The 12,852-nt window shown below is 40.9% G+C and overlaps 1 protein-coding gene across 1 annotated transcript in view; it reads left to right on the plus strand.

The window, feature by feature from the left end:
• Positions 1 to 12,852, plus strand: part of NEB (nebulin) — a 195,660-nt gene that overhangs the window by 138,537 nt on the left and 44,271 nt on the right. The window contains exons 112-124 of the mRNA XM_053671780.1: positions 188 to 295; positions 1,411 to 1,518; positions 2,046 to 2,150; positions 2,245 to 2,349; positions 2,972 to 3,070; positions 3,410 to 3,520; positions 6,267 to 6,371; positions 7,040 to 7,144; positions 7,515 to 7,619; positions 9,643 to 9,747; positions 9,905 to 10,009; positions 10,641 to 10,745; positions 11,814 to 11,918. Of these exons, the coding sequence (XP_053527755.1) occupies positions 188 to 295; positions 1,411 to 1,518; positions 2,046 to 2,150; positions 2,245 to 2,349; positions 2,972 to 3,070; positions 3,410 to 3,520; positions 6,267 to 6,371; positions 7,040 to 7,144; positions 7,515 to 7,619; positions 9,643 to 9,747; positions 9,905 to 10,009; positions 10,641 to 10,745; positions 11,814 to 11,918 (1,371 nt within the window). The remainder of the gene's footprint in view (positions 1 to 187; positions 296 to 1,410; positions 1,519 to 2,045; positions 2,151 to 2,244; positions 2,350 to 2,971; positions 3,071 to 3,409; positions 3,521 to 6,266; positions 6,372 to 7,039; positions 7,145 to 7,514; positions 7,620 to 9,642; positions 9,748 to 9,904; positions 10,010 to 10,640; positions 10,746 to 11,813; positions 11,919 to 12,852) is intronic.

The raw sequence follows: 12,852 nt of genomic DNA on the forward strand, positions 1-12,852 counted from the left end.
GTTAAGAATAATTTGATTAATTGCCTGGCTCTTAGAACTGATTTTATTTCTATCTAAAATCAATTCAGTAAGCACAAGTACTTTAACTATCTAACTGAAAAGCCCACGTGAGCTGGATGTGACTTATTTAGCTCGAATCAGTTATTTGATGCAGATCTCACGTAACTTGTCCTTCCTCCTTCGGCAGAATCTGTACCGAGGAGCTGGCAAGCGCTCCCTACCTACTGGGTACAGGCTTCCTGTCGACACTCCGCACTTCAGGCACTCCAAGGACACCCAGTACATGAGCAGTTATGTGAGTGCTCTCCTCCTCGTGAACAGGGGGTCAGAAGTGGGAGGGGCACTCAGATTCATTCCGGCCTTATTCCCATCCCCCCAGTCCCACCCTGAAGGTTCCATGTGATGTAATGATGGGAGCAGAGGAGAGGACACAGCGTGTTTCCCTGGGGTGCTGTGGCACTGGCTTGCTCCCACTTTGGCAGTGTGCACAGCCCAGTGTGTCGGCAAAGGGCTTCCATGGGATTACATCTGCGTGACTCAGTCACCGTGGCTTGGGGCTCATGGCTGCCATGACGCCTCTACTTCTGCTAGCCTTACATAGAAGCCGTCCACTAGGAATTTAAATATGTTCACTGTGGATGTGTGGTGATACTGTTGTCTTCCTTTTGCAGTATTTAATTGAAAAGTATATAACATCACTGTGTATTTCTTTGAAAAGAAATACTTCTTGCCAGACTGCTGGGCCTGGTACTTACTATTCACCCTCGGTCCCCATGTTATAAAAAGCTCAGAGAAACAGATATCTTCTCACTACCTGTGGCCTGACCAGGCGTTAGCTCTGACACCGACCTTCCCCACTTTTTAAAAGTGCCAGGCTGGGGTGCAATACTGTTTACCTGAAGGACAAGGCCCAGGGAAATTTCATCTGTTCCGGTGATGCTGGCCTGGAGATCATACCCTCAAACCAGCCGTCAGCTGAAGAATAAGCTCTCCCTTCCAGGTTGTCCTTCAGAGTCCTGGGACTCCAACCTGCTGGCCAGGCAGGGCTCAGTATCAATCTGTAAAGACTTCATCAGTCTTTAAAATATTCTCTTGTTTCTTCTTTGCATTTCCTAATTTATTAGCTATATTGGGGCTAAAAATATAGAGTTTCTTGCATTTTGCATACCTGCCTACAGATTCCATCTAGGCAATCTTGGATTTTACTCCTTTCTATACCTGGCTCTATCAGCCAACAAAATAATTTTCAAGACTTGGATTATCATTAAAATTTTGTCGATGACTTTTTTTCTTATACTAATGCTTACGGAATCATTTCCAAATGAAAGTGACAGCTGTTTTCTATTTGAGAAATGTGACCCTGCTCCTTGTTTACCTGCCAGTGGTCTCATTCTGACTTTGCTATTGCAGTTCAAGTACAAAGAAGTTTATGAACACATCAAGGCGAATGGGTACACACTCGGCCCCAATGACGTTCCGTTTGTCAATGTCCGGAGGGTCAACGATGTTACCAGTGAGGTACTGTGATGCTAAATCTGCGGAGGAAATCTTACATTTCAAAGACCATGGTTTTGTTTGAAATGCATTAAGAATTCATTGTATTTCAGCTGTAAACATACATCAGCAGGGAGTAAAAGGGTCTTATTTATCACCATTTTGATACTGGTATCACTTGGAAATGTTTATCTATACTTGATAATGCCATTGTAAAGAGCCAGTATCATATATTATAATGAAAATTAATTTTATGTTTTGACATTTATGTTCAAAATTTTTTAATAGGGTTACATTTTAGTCTGATTCATGATCCTAGTTTTCTATGTGAATTATTCGTTTGTATGTCTGATCTACCATCTAACTATCTGATAGAAAATAGGAAACTTTATGCTCAAAATTTCTCATGTAAATAAGATATTTTCTCTTTTGCATAATCTAAATCACTTTCTATACCTTTAATCTCTCCTCTCATGCCCCTTAATGTAAAATATTTGCTTGTAGTCAGGACCCCCCACTAACCACCTGGAATGGTGTCTCCTTCCATGTAGAGACTGTATCGACAACTGTACCACAAACTGAAAGACAAGATTCATACAACCCCTGACACGCCTGAAATCCGCCAAGTCAAAAAGACACAAGAGGCTGTCAGCGAGGTGAGTATTTTCTCAGAAGACAGGCCAGGAAACCCGAGGTGACCGTCAGCCATCCGGTCTCTAATGTGTGTATTTCTGGACATTCTTTCTGCAGCTGATCTACAAATCAGACTTCTTCAAGATGCAGGGCCACATGATCTCGCTGCCGTACACTCCCCAAGTGCTCCATTGCCGTTACGTGGGAGACATCACCAGTGACGTAAGCATATTATGGAATCTTTCTGGAAGACTCTCACCAAGAGGCTGGCTTCTCTCAACACTTAAACCAACCAGTGGCCTTTGAATAGCCCTTTCCACTAAGTATGTAACCTGGAGGTGAAATAATGTGGGAGCAGGAACCCACATTTTACCAGCTTTGGAAACAGTGGTAAGAGGCCACTTGGGAAATGCAAAAATTGCTGGCTGCCATTCTTCATTCACCACTGAGTCATGACCAACTCCTCACTCTCCAAGTGGCCTCTGTTTCAGGTCATGGTTAGGATCTTTCTCCAACTCATCCCTACTCCTACCCCCTTCAGCTACTTCTTGTTGTCTTTTTTTCTTTTTCCTCCATGGATGTTTGCTTCCCCTGAAAGACTACTCCATTCAGTCTAGGCTCTTCTCTAATCAATACAATAATAAAGTAATAGCCACGTCCTCACCTCAACTCAGCAGTAGATATTTAAATTTTAAAAACTGTGATTTACTTGTGTGCAAGCAACCTAAAATGTAGATGTATTGAAATGGAAGATATATCAATAAAAAAGTACCACAACTCTGCCTTATTCATCCTTGATCTACATTTGCTCACGACCAGCTATATTTCTATCTTTGCCACACAGATTAAATACAAAGAGGATTTGCAGATGCTGAAGGGACTGGGCTGCTTCCTGATGGAAACTCCTGACATGGTTCGCTCCCGGCACCTGCGGAAGCTCTGGGTGAGTGCCCGTCTTCACAACACGTGGCTACTCCAGTGCAACTTCAAGGAGCTGGGCAGAACAAATCATTGCCTGGAGCTACTTTTAAGGGGAAATTCGCCATTAACTCTCTTGAGCAAGTCATGACCCACTTAAGATGATCTGTGCCCTCTACCAAGGGTGATGAGCTCAGGTAGATGGCAAATGCTTTTGTCCCTGCTTGGGAAGACATCCAGGGCACATAGAGGGGTAGCTTGACCGACCCCTCATATCGGCCATTTGAAAGAATGTGTTGTCATGACCTGCAATTTCTTAAATGATGAATCAGTTTGTATTTTTTTTCTGTGGTTTTTTTTTTAGTCTAATTACCTGTACACTGATAAAGCAAGGAAGATGCGAGACAAATATAAAGTGGTGGTTGACACTCCGGAACACAGAAAAGAGCAGGAACTGAAGACACATCTGAGCGAGGTAAGGATGCAGACCTGGTACTGCCAGGATGTGTTCCTGTTGTGATCATTTTTCAGGTAACTCCATGAGGCAAATATCTCCCCTTTGTCTGTAAGTACAGGCATCCCTCTTTTAATCAGATGATGATATTGCCACTTGTTTGACCTATGAGTAGGACTGCTGAGAGTTTACATGATCTTATAGGTCAGAAAGGTGTTCTGTCTTACACTATTGTTGTAACCACATTTATTTCAAAAGTTTCTCTCTCTTTAATTCCTGCTGTCATTAACCCTAATCACAGTAGTGTCATTTGAAAAGTCTTCAATGGCTTCCCACTCCGTTCCCACTCAGTAAATTCCAAACTAAAATTTATTACGGTGCCCATCATTTTCATCTGCCCCACTTGGCACTGAGGGTCATGATTCATTGAAGTTCATTGTGTTTAGTTAGATATGCTGTCACCTACACTGTTGATTACTCAAGGGTTGGACCCCATCTTATGTAGATGCCTTTCCCTTAGTGCCATGGCCATAATAGATGCCCACATTTGCCAATGGCTAAATCTGCTTTGGGAAGGTAAACATTGGGCATTGCACAGATGTCAATGATTGCTCTTACTGTAGGTCAGGTGGCCATTCTCCCTCAGCTCTCAGTTTGTGGCCTCATCCATGAGGCTTCATCAAGCAGAGCCAAACTTTGACTGTTGGGCCACTTCACTGTTGGGCCACTTCACTTCTCGGTAGCTCTGATGGCTGCTGATGAGGAATCTCGTAGGCTCTTAGACTTCAAGATGCCCAGCAAACCCAATGTTGCCCTCAGTGGAGGGGACATACAACTTCCCACACTCTTGGTGAGACAGAAGCAGAGGATGATTAATTCTTCAGCTGTTATAAATGCTACACTGAGTCCATTTACTTTCCCAATAGGAATGCTTATGTGTATTTTTTTTAACTCTGTAAGGGCACTTTTCCACTCTGGCTAAGTATCAGAATCATCTGTCTGTGAAATCTTTAAAGTTGCCCTTGAGTGAGTTCTGATCCCCACATCCACATATCTGATTCTCTCGGCCTGGCCTTCTACCTGTTCCATAGGTGGTTCTAATTGCCACCAGTGTTAAGAACCACTGCTTTAAAGTATTACATCTCTCCTCCAGCTACCAAGTAATAAAGAAGTATTCATTCATATTGCTAGAATACCCCTACTTCTCTTGGATGTCTGGGTTCAGAATTATCTAAAACTTTAATTTGTCCTCTTCCCAATTCCTGTTGGAAATTTTATGCATACTGTGCATCAACATTGAGGAAGAAGAATAGCTATTTCTTAATAGTGCAGTTTTTCCCACACTTGCTTCACCATGGAATGACCTGGATTTGATAAAATATTGATTCAAGCTACTACCTTGGATTCAGAAGGTCTAAGGAAGAGATTGCAAATCAATTCTCATAAGGAATAGGGCTGGTGGGGGATGTCGGATCAGGAAAGTTTGGAAAATGCTGGTTTAGTAAAAAGTTTAATAGCTAAAGGAACTTTAAGTTATGAAGTTTTGAATTATTTTTGAATTGTACAGATTCTTGTCACATAAACTTTTGCAGCACTAGGAAGCAAGGGTGTTGTCCCAAGAAGCATAAGCAATGGGTGGCTCTGTACAAGGGAAGCAGAACACAAAGAGAGCTGTGGGAAGGACCTGGGAGAGTGGGCCTCAGTCCCGCTTCACTGCCCATTTGCTGTGTGACCTTGTGTAGTTCACAACTGCAACACCCCAAGTTCCTGAGCTAGAGATTGGACTCGATAATAATGCAGGTTCCTTTTAACCATAATATTCTATGAGGTTTTTTTTTCTTTATTTGACATTTAGCCTGGAAGAACATAAATTTTTAATTAGGTTCTCTCCTTTGGTAATAACCTCAGAAATAGACTCAAACAGATAAGCTCATTTTGTTTCAACTTGCACTTGTATGTAATTTAGATCTTTAAAAAATGGACATGTACATACATGTGTATATACTTTTTATTTCCTACATTTTGTCTGTCTAATTAGCATTTATATTAGTAATCAGAATTTATTTATCAATTTGTACTTTCTAGTTTGCCTCATATTAAATTCCCTCAACATTTCTTGGAGAGCTACTGGTTTTCAGATCACTTCCCTAAGCACAAGGTGATAATAGAGCAGAACCCCTGCATTCCACAGGCCCGTATCTGTGAGAGGACCAGACATCAACATGATAAATGGTATCCTATAGAAATAATCAAGACAGTATGGACCCCAGGAGTTTTCCAGGCAGATTGGAGGGGGAAGAACATTCTAAGCAAAAGGGACAGTATATGAAAATGGCTGTAATGAGGTCTAGAAGTTGGGATTCATTTCAAATAGCTCACTGTCATTGGTAGAGGTTGGAAAAGGCTTAACGAAGGGAGGAAATTGAGTCTGTTTGCAGATGAAGGGAGAGGGCGGCAGAAACGGAGAGCTGGAGATATGGAGGGAAAGAGGATAACTGCTGCAACAGGGTCTTAGAAAGGACAGATGAGAAGGGACCAAGGTCATGGCAGGAGGCTTGAAGCTTGGACGGGCTACAGAATGTATTTTGATAGGAGGGGAAAAGTAAAGGAAGCCTAAGGAGGTAAATAAATTACTGGTTTATTGGGAAGAAACTGAGATTGTTGCCGTGGGAGGGCCCCTGCTCCTTCTATGAAGTGTGCAGTAAAGGCCTCTGCAGGGAACATGTCAATGAAGCAGAAATGACGGCAATGACTGTTTTATGTCCAGCTGGTGTACAGAGCTGCAGGCAGAAAGCAGAAGTCAATCTTCACTCCAGTCCCTGATACTCCTGATCTCTTAAGAGCCAAGCATGGGCAGAAGCTTCAGAGTCAGGTAAGATTAATAAAGATTCAAAATCCTGCTGCCCTGGCATCACAAAGAATGGTTATGGGTGCCTGACATTTCCTGGTCAGTAGCAGCCTCTCGCACTTGGTCATTCTTGACACAGTTGGGTGCCCATCAATTTCAAGAGGCAGTGTTTGTCTGGGCCACCATCACCATGGTTTTGCTTTACAGGAGCAGGTAATACCGCATCTTCTTTTTCCAAGTTCTGTACAACTTTCGTCATTGGATGGGTGGTCTGCGGACTCCAGGTAGTAAAAATAAATTGCTTGAGTCATTCTGCAGGACCTGTCTATTGTCCACAGATTAATGAAACTACATATCATGCATTCAGGCAAAAATGGAAAAAAAATATGTAGAAGGCTCTATCAAAATCCTCTCATTCATCTATTAGCATTCTTTGTTATATCGATTTAGATTGGACTATACTCAACAATAAGACTATTAGTCAACTGGGGCACAGATGTGTGTTTCCAAATGTGAGACACAGAGAGAAACAAAGGAACAGAAGTATATATAAACAAACAAACAAAAAAACCCAGGAAAACAGAATAAGAAGGCTGAATGTTGAGTCTTCTCTATATTGAATAAAGAAGACTGAATACTGAATAAGAAATGTTTTATCTCTATAACATCCAATCTTTATTTTGACTATTTAGTATCTGTATGTTGAACTTGCCACCAAAGAGAGACCCCACCATCACGCTGGAAACCAGACCACAGCCTTGAAGCATGCTAAAGATGTGAAGGACCTGGTCAGTGAGGTAAGTTGGGAACGTGGCACCACGGCATTGGGTTAAGGATAAAAATCCTTTCTTAAAACCCTCACCTGGGGTGGAGAGACTGAACAAAAAGGAAAAAGGACTCATGGACATGATCAATAGTGTGGTGATTGTTGGGGGGAGAGGGTATAGGAGCTAAACGGTAATGGAAAAATCCCTCACCTGCCACCTGTGACAGGAGAGCCCATGTCTATTAACTGTGCTTAGCAACATGAAGAACAGAGGCAGAGCCATTCTCCTGATGAGCATAATTCACTGTGTCCCCAGGGCGGGTCGGTGACATGGCTGTGAATTGTGAGGGAAGAAACACGTGAACTTAACTTTGTCTCTCTCTTTTATCTTTATTTCTTAGACAAAGTACAAGATTCAATACGAAAAGATGAAGGACAAGTACACCCCGATTCTAGATACACCAGTCCTCATCAGAGCCAAGACAGCTTACTGGAACGCCAGCGATGTACGCATCCCTTCCTCTTCCTTCTGTTGTGCTAGGGACAGCTGAGGTTGAGGTGCCTCAGAAGCAGAAGAGGTTACAGTCATATCCCTGATCTCACAACACGGACCTGGGGGAGAAGTCCCAAAACGAAAAACACAGGCACAAACAACACCAGTTAGGCAAAGCGATAGCTAAGAGTAATGCTGAAAGATGCAAAACCATATTAATTTTTGCATTGCTCTTCTAGGAAGAATATAACCCTTTCTCATGACTCCTTGTCGGCATGTCCTGGGATATACGACAACTAGTTGTTACTTACCTATAAAATCATGTTCTTAGAGTCACCAAGACATGGTTTCAAGTCCTAATACTCTCACTTGCCTGCTGTAGGACTCTATATACCTTACCAAATTCTTCTGAGACTGTTTTCTTGTATGTGGGATAAGAATAAGAATTGTGATCATTAAATTAGAGTGAACAAGATAACACTCCTCACAGAGCTGTTCTCTTCATTGCCCCTCAGAAAGTGTTTGTTCCCTTTCTTCACCTGATTATCTAAATCACATGAATGAAATGCTTGTTAGAATCAGGAGGGATAGACTAATTTCCCATACCACATGATCAAGGACTGCACTGCCTATTAATGGTAATGGGATTATCTGTTAATAAAGACATGGAGTTAATCAAGCCAGGGTAGACGGCCAGTTGAGCCCAACAGCAAGTGCCCTGCACCCAGTACCAGAACCAGAGTCCCAGGAGCACTGGCCATGTTGAAACTTTAACTCAGCAAACAAAAAGCTCAGCCAACCTCACAACCCCTCAGCTTAGCCACACAGCTCTAGTATTTCAAGGCCTCTTAGAGTAATTAGAGTGATTCCAAAACAGAAATGTGAAAGAGTACAGCAAATTGGAATAATATTCAGTTGCATAATTTTGTCAGAAACTTTTATTTGGAACTGAAAAAAGTTTGTCATTTGGAAAGAGACAATGACAATTCATTTCAAATGTAAGCTGAGAAAATTATATGCTACCCTCAAAATCTATCCCCTGAGATATATTAGTCTTCCTGTGACATCCTCATCTTTACCACTACAAGGTCACCATTGAATGTTGATCTGAAACAAGCTTACTCTGCATCACCACTGTTGGGAGTGACCACACTATGAAATTGGCCCCTGGAGCTCACTATGCCCTGTTGTCAATACCAGTCCTGATGACTCTAACCCTTAAACTAGTCCAATGGAGCAAGGGTGGTACCTAGCATTAAGATCAGCTGGTCTACCAAGATTATCCCCACAGGTAGAGCTAAGCAATCTTATGAGACTATTCTTGTGAATAACAAAGTGAAAGAAAAGACCTATTTTATTATCTGTTTGCTCAGCTATGCAGAAAGAAAAGATTCATTGAAGGTAGCCGCTTGGAAAGGTACCCGTCTCGTGTAGATGAGGGGAAACTTCCATGTCATTCTTAGGTTAAAGTAATAGTTGTTTTTTCTTGAAATACAACAAAGGTAAAGATTATAATGAAATGCAATTTCAGGACTGCTTCATGGAGAAGGCATTTTAATACCAGGAGTTAGAAACAAAATCTTTCTCCTCCTTCCAAGTACAACAATATGTCATGGGCTCAATAAGGTTATGTTTTTTCCTACTCCCAGATGAACTCTTTGTTTGTTTAACATTTCAGTAAAATGTTCTACCCTGAAGTAGTTTTAGGTTTACAGAAAAGCTGTGAAAATCACACTGAGTTCCCCTAGAGCCTACACCTAGTTTCCTCTGTTGTGAATGTCTTAGGTACCATTGCACATTTGTCACAGCCAATGAACCAATACTGATACATTATTAACTAAACTCTACACTATTCAGATTTTATTAGGTTCCTCCTCACGTGCTCTTTCTCCTAGAGGATGGGAAATGAGTTTTTGAATCTGCTAAATTTATTCATGGGGAACCCTAAGAGAGAAGACTCAAAAGAGTTTAAGCTTAAAAGACTTCAATTATTTAACTCAGTAGTTTCCATCATCCACATGTGTTTTCTCTTCCAGCTACGCTACAAAGAAACATTTCAAAAGACCAAAGGGAGATACCACACAGTGAAGGACGCCCTGGACATTGTGTATCACCGCAGAGTCACCGACGACATCAGCAAAGTACGCTCTTGATATTTCTGCAATTCCTGTGGGGCCCAGTGACCCACCAGCAGTTTTAAAAAGTGTTCTCCCTTTCTTAACCCTCTCTGGAGAGAAGAAGACCTTTGCCCATTCATTTGGGTAAGATTTTATACCTGTCTTTGTATTTTTACCACAGGTGAAATACAAGGAGAACTACATGAGCCAGCTGGGCATCTGGAGGTCCATCCCCGACCGCCCCGAGCATTTCCACCATCGGGCAGTCACCGATGCAGTCAGCGATGTGAGTCTCCTCCTCTCCTGTTTCCACACACAAATTCGTGAGCCCATGGCACTCGGGGAATCAAACACCGCATGGAAATGGATTAAGTACTTGACCCAATGTTAGTTCTTATGTATGGAGGTTTAAACCATAAAACTCAATGATAAATTAGTGAACTTCAACGTGGGAGAGAAAAAATATATATTCAAATCTATAAACCCCATTTTCCTCTAAATACATTGTATTACATGAGTGGAAGTGGTACACTTCATCTAAGCAATAACCTATCAACTGAAGAGACAACTCCATGGCAATTAAGTCATGTGGCAGTGCTCACTGAGAGGGAGTCCAGCTTCTGCAGTGGAAATACAGCTGCCAGGTTACTGATATACTCTCTGGGGAAGTGAGCCTGCTAAATTTGAAGTCTTTACTTAGTATTAAAAATAAAAATTTCTGTATGTAATATAACAGTATACCATAAAATGAGCAGAAAAAAGTATTACTGGAAACCTCTTTTAAATAATTGTTTTAATACTTTATTAGCTATATGCCTCGGTGGTTAGAGCTTCTGTTTGTTCCACTTATATTGATCCTAACCTACTACTATTTGAAGAGAGGTTCTTAAAACTCTTTGATGATGTTCTTCTCCCAGGTAAAATACAAAGAAGATCTGACCTGGCTTAAAGGCATTGGTTGCTACGCCTTTGATACCCCTGACTTCACTCTGGCTGAAAAGAACAAGACCCTCTACAGCAAGGTATAACCACTCTAGGACACAGGCCACACCCGTTTAACACACTTCAGTGCCCACAGAAAGAATCAGCACTGAGGATAGAGCTTTTCTGTATTTCCACCCCATCCTCGTGTCTAAACCCCGCATAAACACGGGGTCTAGACACGAGGAATAACACTGGAATAACACTGAATTGTTCACTGGCTGACAGCCTCTGCCAAGTGTCATGTCTCAAACTGTTTTTGGTACTGACCTCATTGACTACAGTCATCATTTGTTTATATAATTTATTTGAATATGATAAATGGTCATTTCAGTACAACTCCTCATGTTCCTGCCAGAATACCCTCCTTATTAATATGTCTCTGAGTGGTTCACCCAATTAGAGTTGACATGGTAGCAAATATAAATTGGGATTATTTTACTCCACAAACCTGATGTGTGACTTGAGGCAAACAACTTTGTTTTTGTCATTTTTCTACTTCCAAAATAAAGTTGTTGAACTAGCTTCCTCCTCCTAAAATAGGAGTCAGGAAACCTAAGTTAAAAGTGCCACATAGTTAATATTTTAGACTTTGTGGGCCACATTCATTCTGTCACATATTCTTTATTTATAATCCTTAAAATTGTTTTAAAAACCTTCTTAGTTCATGGGGCCATTGGGAAATAGGTGATAAGCTAAATGTTAGCCTACCCCTGCCCTAAAATATTATGATTATCTGATTAATTACTGGAAACTTATTCTAAATTAATGGGCTAAAATCTGCCTTCAACTGCACATGGTAATACCTTCAAAGTAAAATAATAATTGTTATAATATGTAGAAACAGAGAAGGAAATGATTTAGATTTTTGCCTAATTTGGAAAACAGGTCTGTTTGTCATCCATTCAATAAAAGTATATATTTGGGGGCGAGGTTTCAAGAGACCTAGGTGTACATACCCTTCATTGCCTTGGGAGACAGAGTCAGCATTCAGTAATTACTGGTTTACTCTGTGAGTGAACTATCACAATCGTATAAGATAAATGGCATGTCTCATTCTTGAGATAATCAGAGCTTGCTATCAAGTAACCACATTCTGTTTTCTTTAGTATAAGTATAAAGAGATATTTGAAAGGACGAAGTCAGATTTCAAGTATGAAGCTGATTGTCCAATCAATAGACATTTCAAGCATGCAACTCAGTTGATGAATGAGGTATGTATGACCTGACCCAGTTAAGCCCATTCAGTTCCCTTAAGAAGTCTGTAGAGTTCATTGACTATAGCCCAAGAAATAAAATTTCAGGAAAGCCATTTTAAGTGGTGATTCAAGATAAAGATTTGGAAAGACCCTTATAAAGCCCCCGTCTGAGGGGCTCCGACGAAAGCATGAGTAAGAATGAGTGAAGGGACTGTGCGGAGTGGCGTGAGGCCCCCCACCGCCATCACCGCCATCACCGCCTCTGTTTGAACTTGTGCAGGGCGAGGAGGGCCAGGAGGTACAGGACTGTGCTGACTATCGGCCAGAGCCCCTTACCCATGATAGTGTGTAGAGGTGGGAGACACAGAAGTCCAAGGTTAAGTCCAATTTAGTAACTCTTACTAGGGCACAGAAATAGCAGTGGTTGGAAAAGCCACCCCTAAGAGGGTGTTTGTGATTCACCGTTCAATTGTATTGTCATTGCTACTCATACACTGAGGTGGAGAAGTATCCATGTGCACCCAGACTATTTCTTTATATTCTACCTGGTCTTTCCTAGAACTGTCTTTGTAATAATTTAAGTTAAATGTAGCTTTAAAAGACTGAAGTCAGCAAGCTATGGATTAATTTATGTTTGGATGGTTTTATATTTAATGTCTTATCTTTGAACTTTCCACAGATTTATATAATTGTAAAACCGTGTCAGAAAATTAGTAAAATATATCTAAAATGGAAATGTAGCCAATGGCATATTTATTTAAATGTATGACATTTTTGTTGTTTTTAAATTTTATTTTGTTTATTTTCAATAGACTTCCAGGTCAGACAACTCTGAAGAATTACTATTAGTAGCTTCTTAGAATACAGTCTTAATATATTTTGTTTCTATTTTTCACATTCACAGAGGATTTTCAGGTCTCTTTTATAATCAAATAGATTAACTGGTGAT

The sequence above is a fragment of the Artibeus jamaicensis genome, unplaced genomic scaffold (genome assembly GCF_021234435.1).
Source record: "Artibeus jamaicensis isolate MK-2021 breed Jamaican fruit bat unplaced genomic scaffold, CSHL_Jam_final contig_1832, whole genome shotgun sequence".
Classification (NCBI taxonomy): Eukaryota; Metazoa; Chordata; class Mammalia; order Chiroptera; family Phyllostomidae; genus Artibeus; species Artibeus jamaicensis.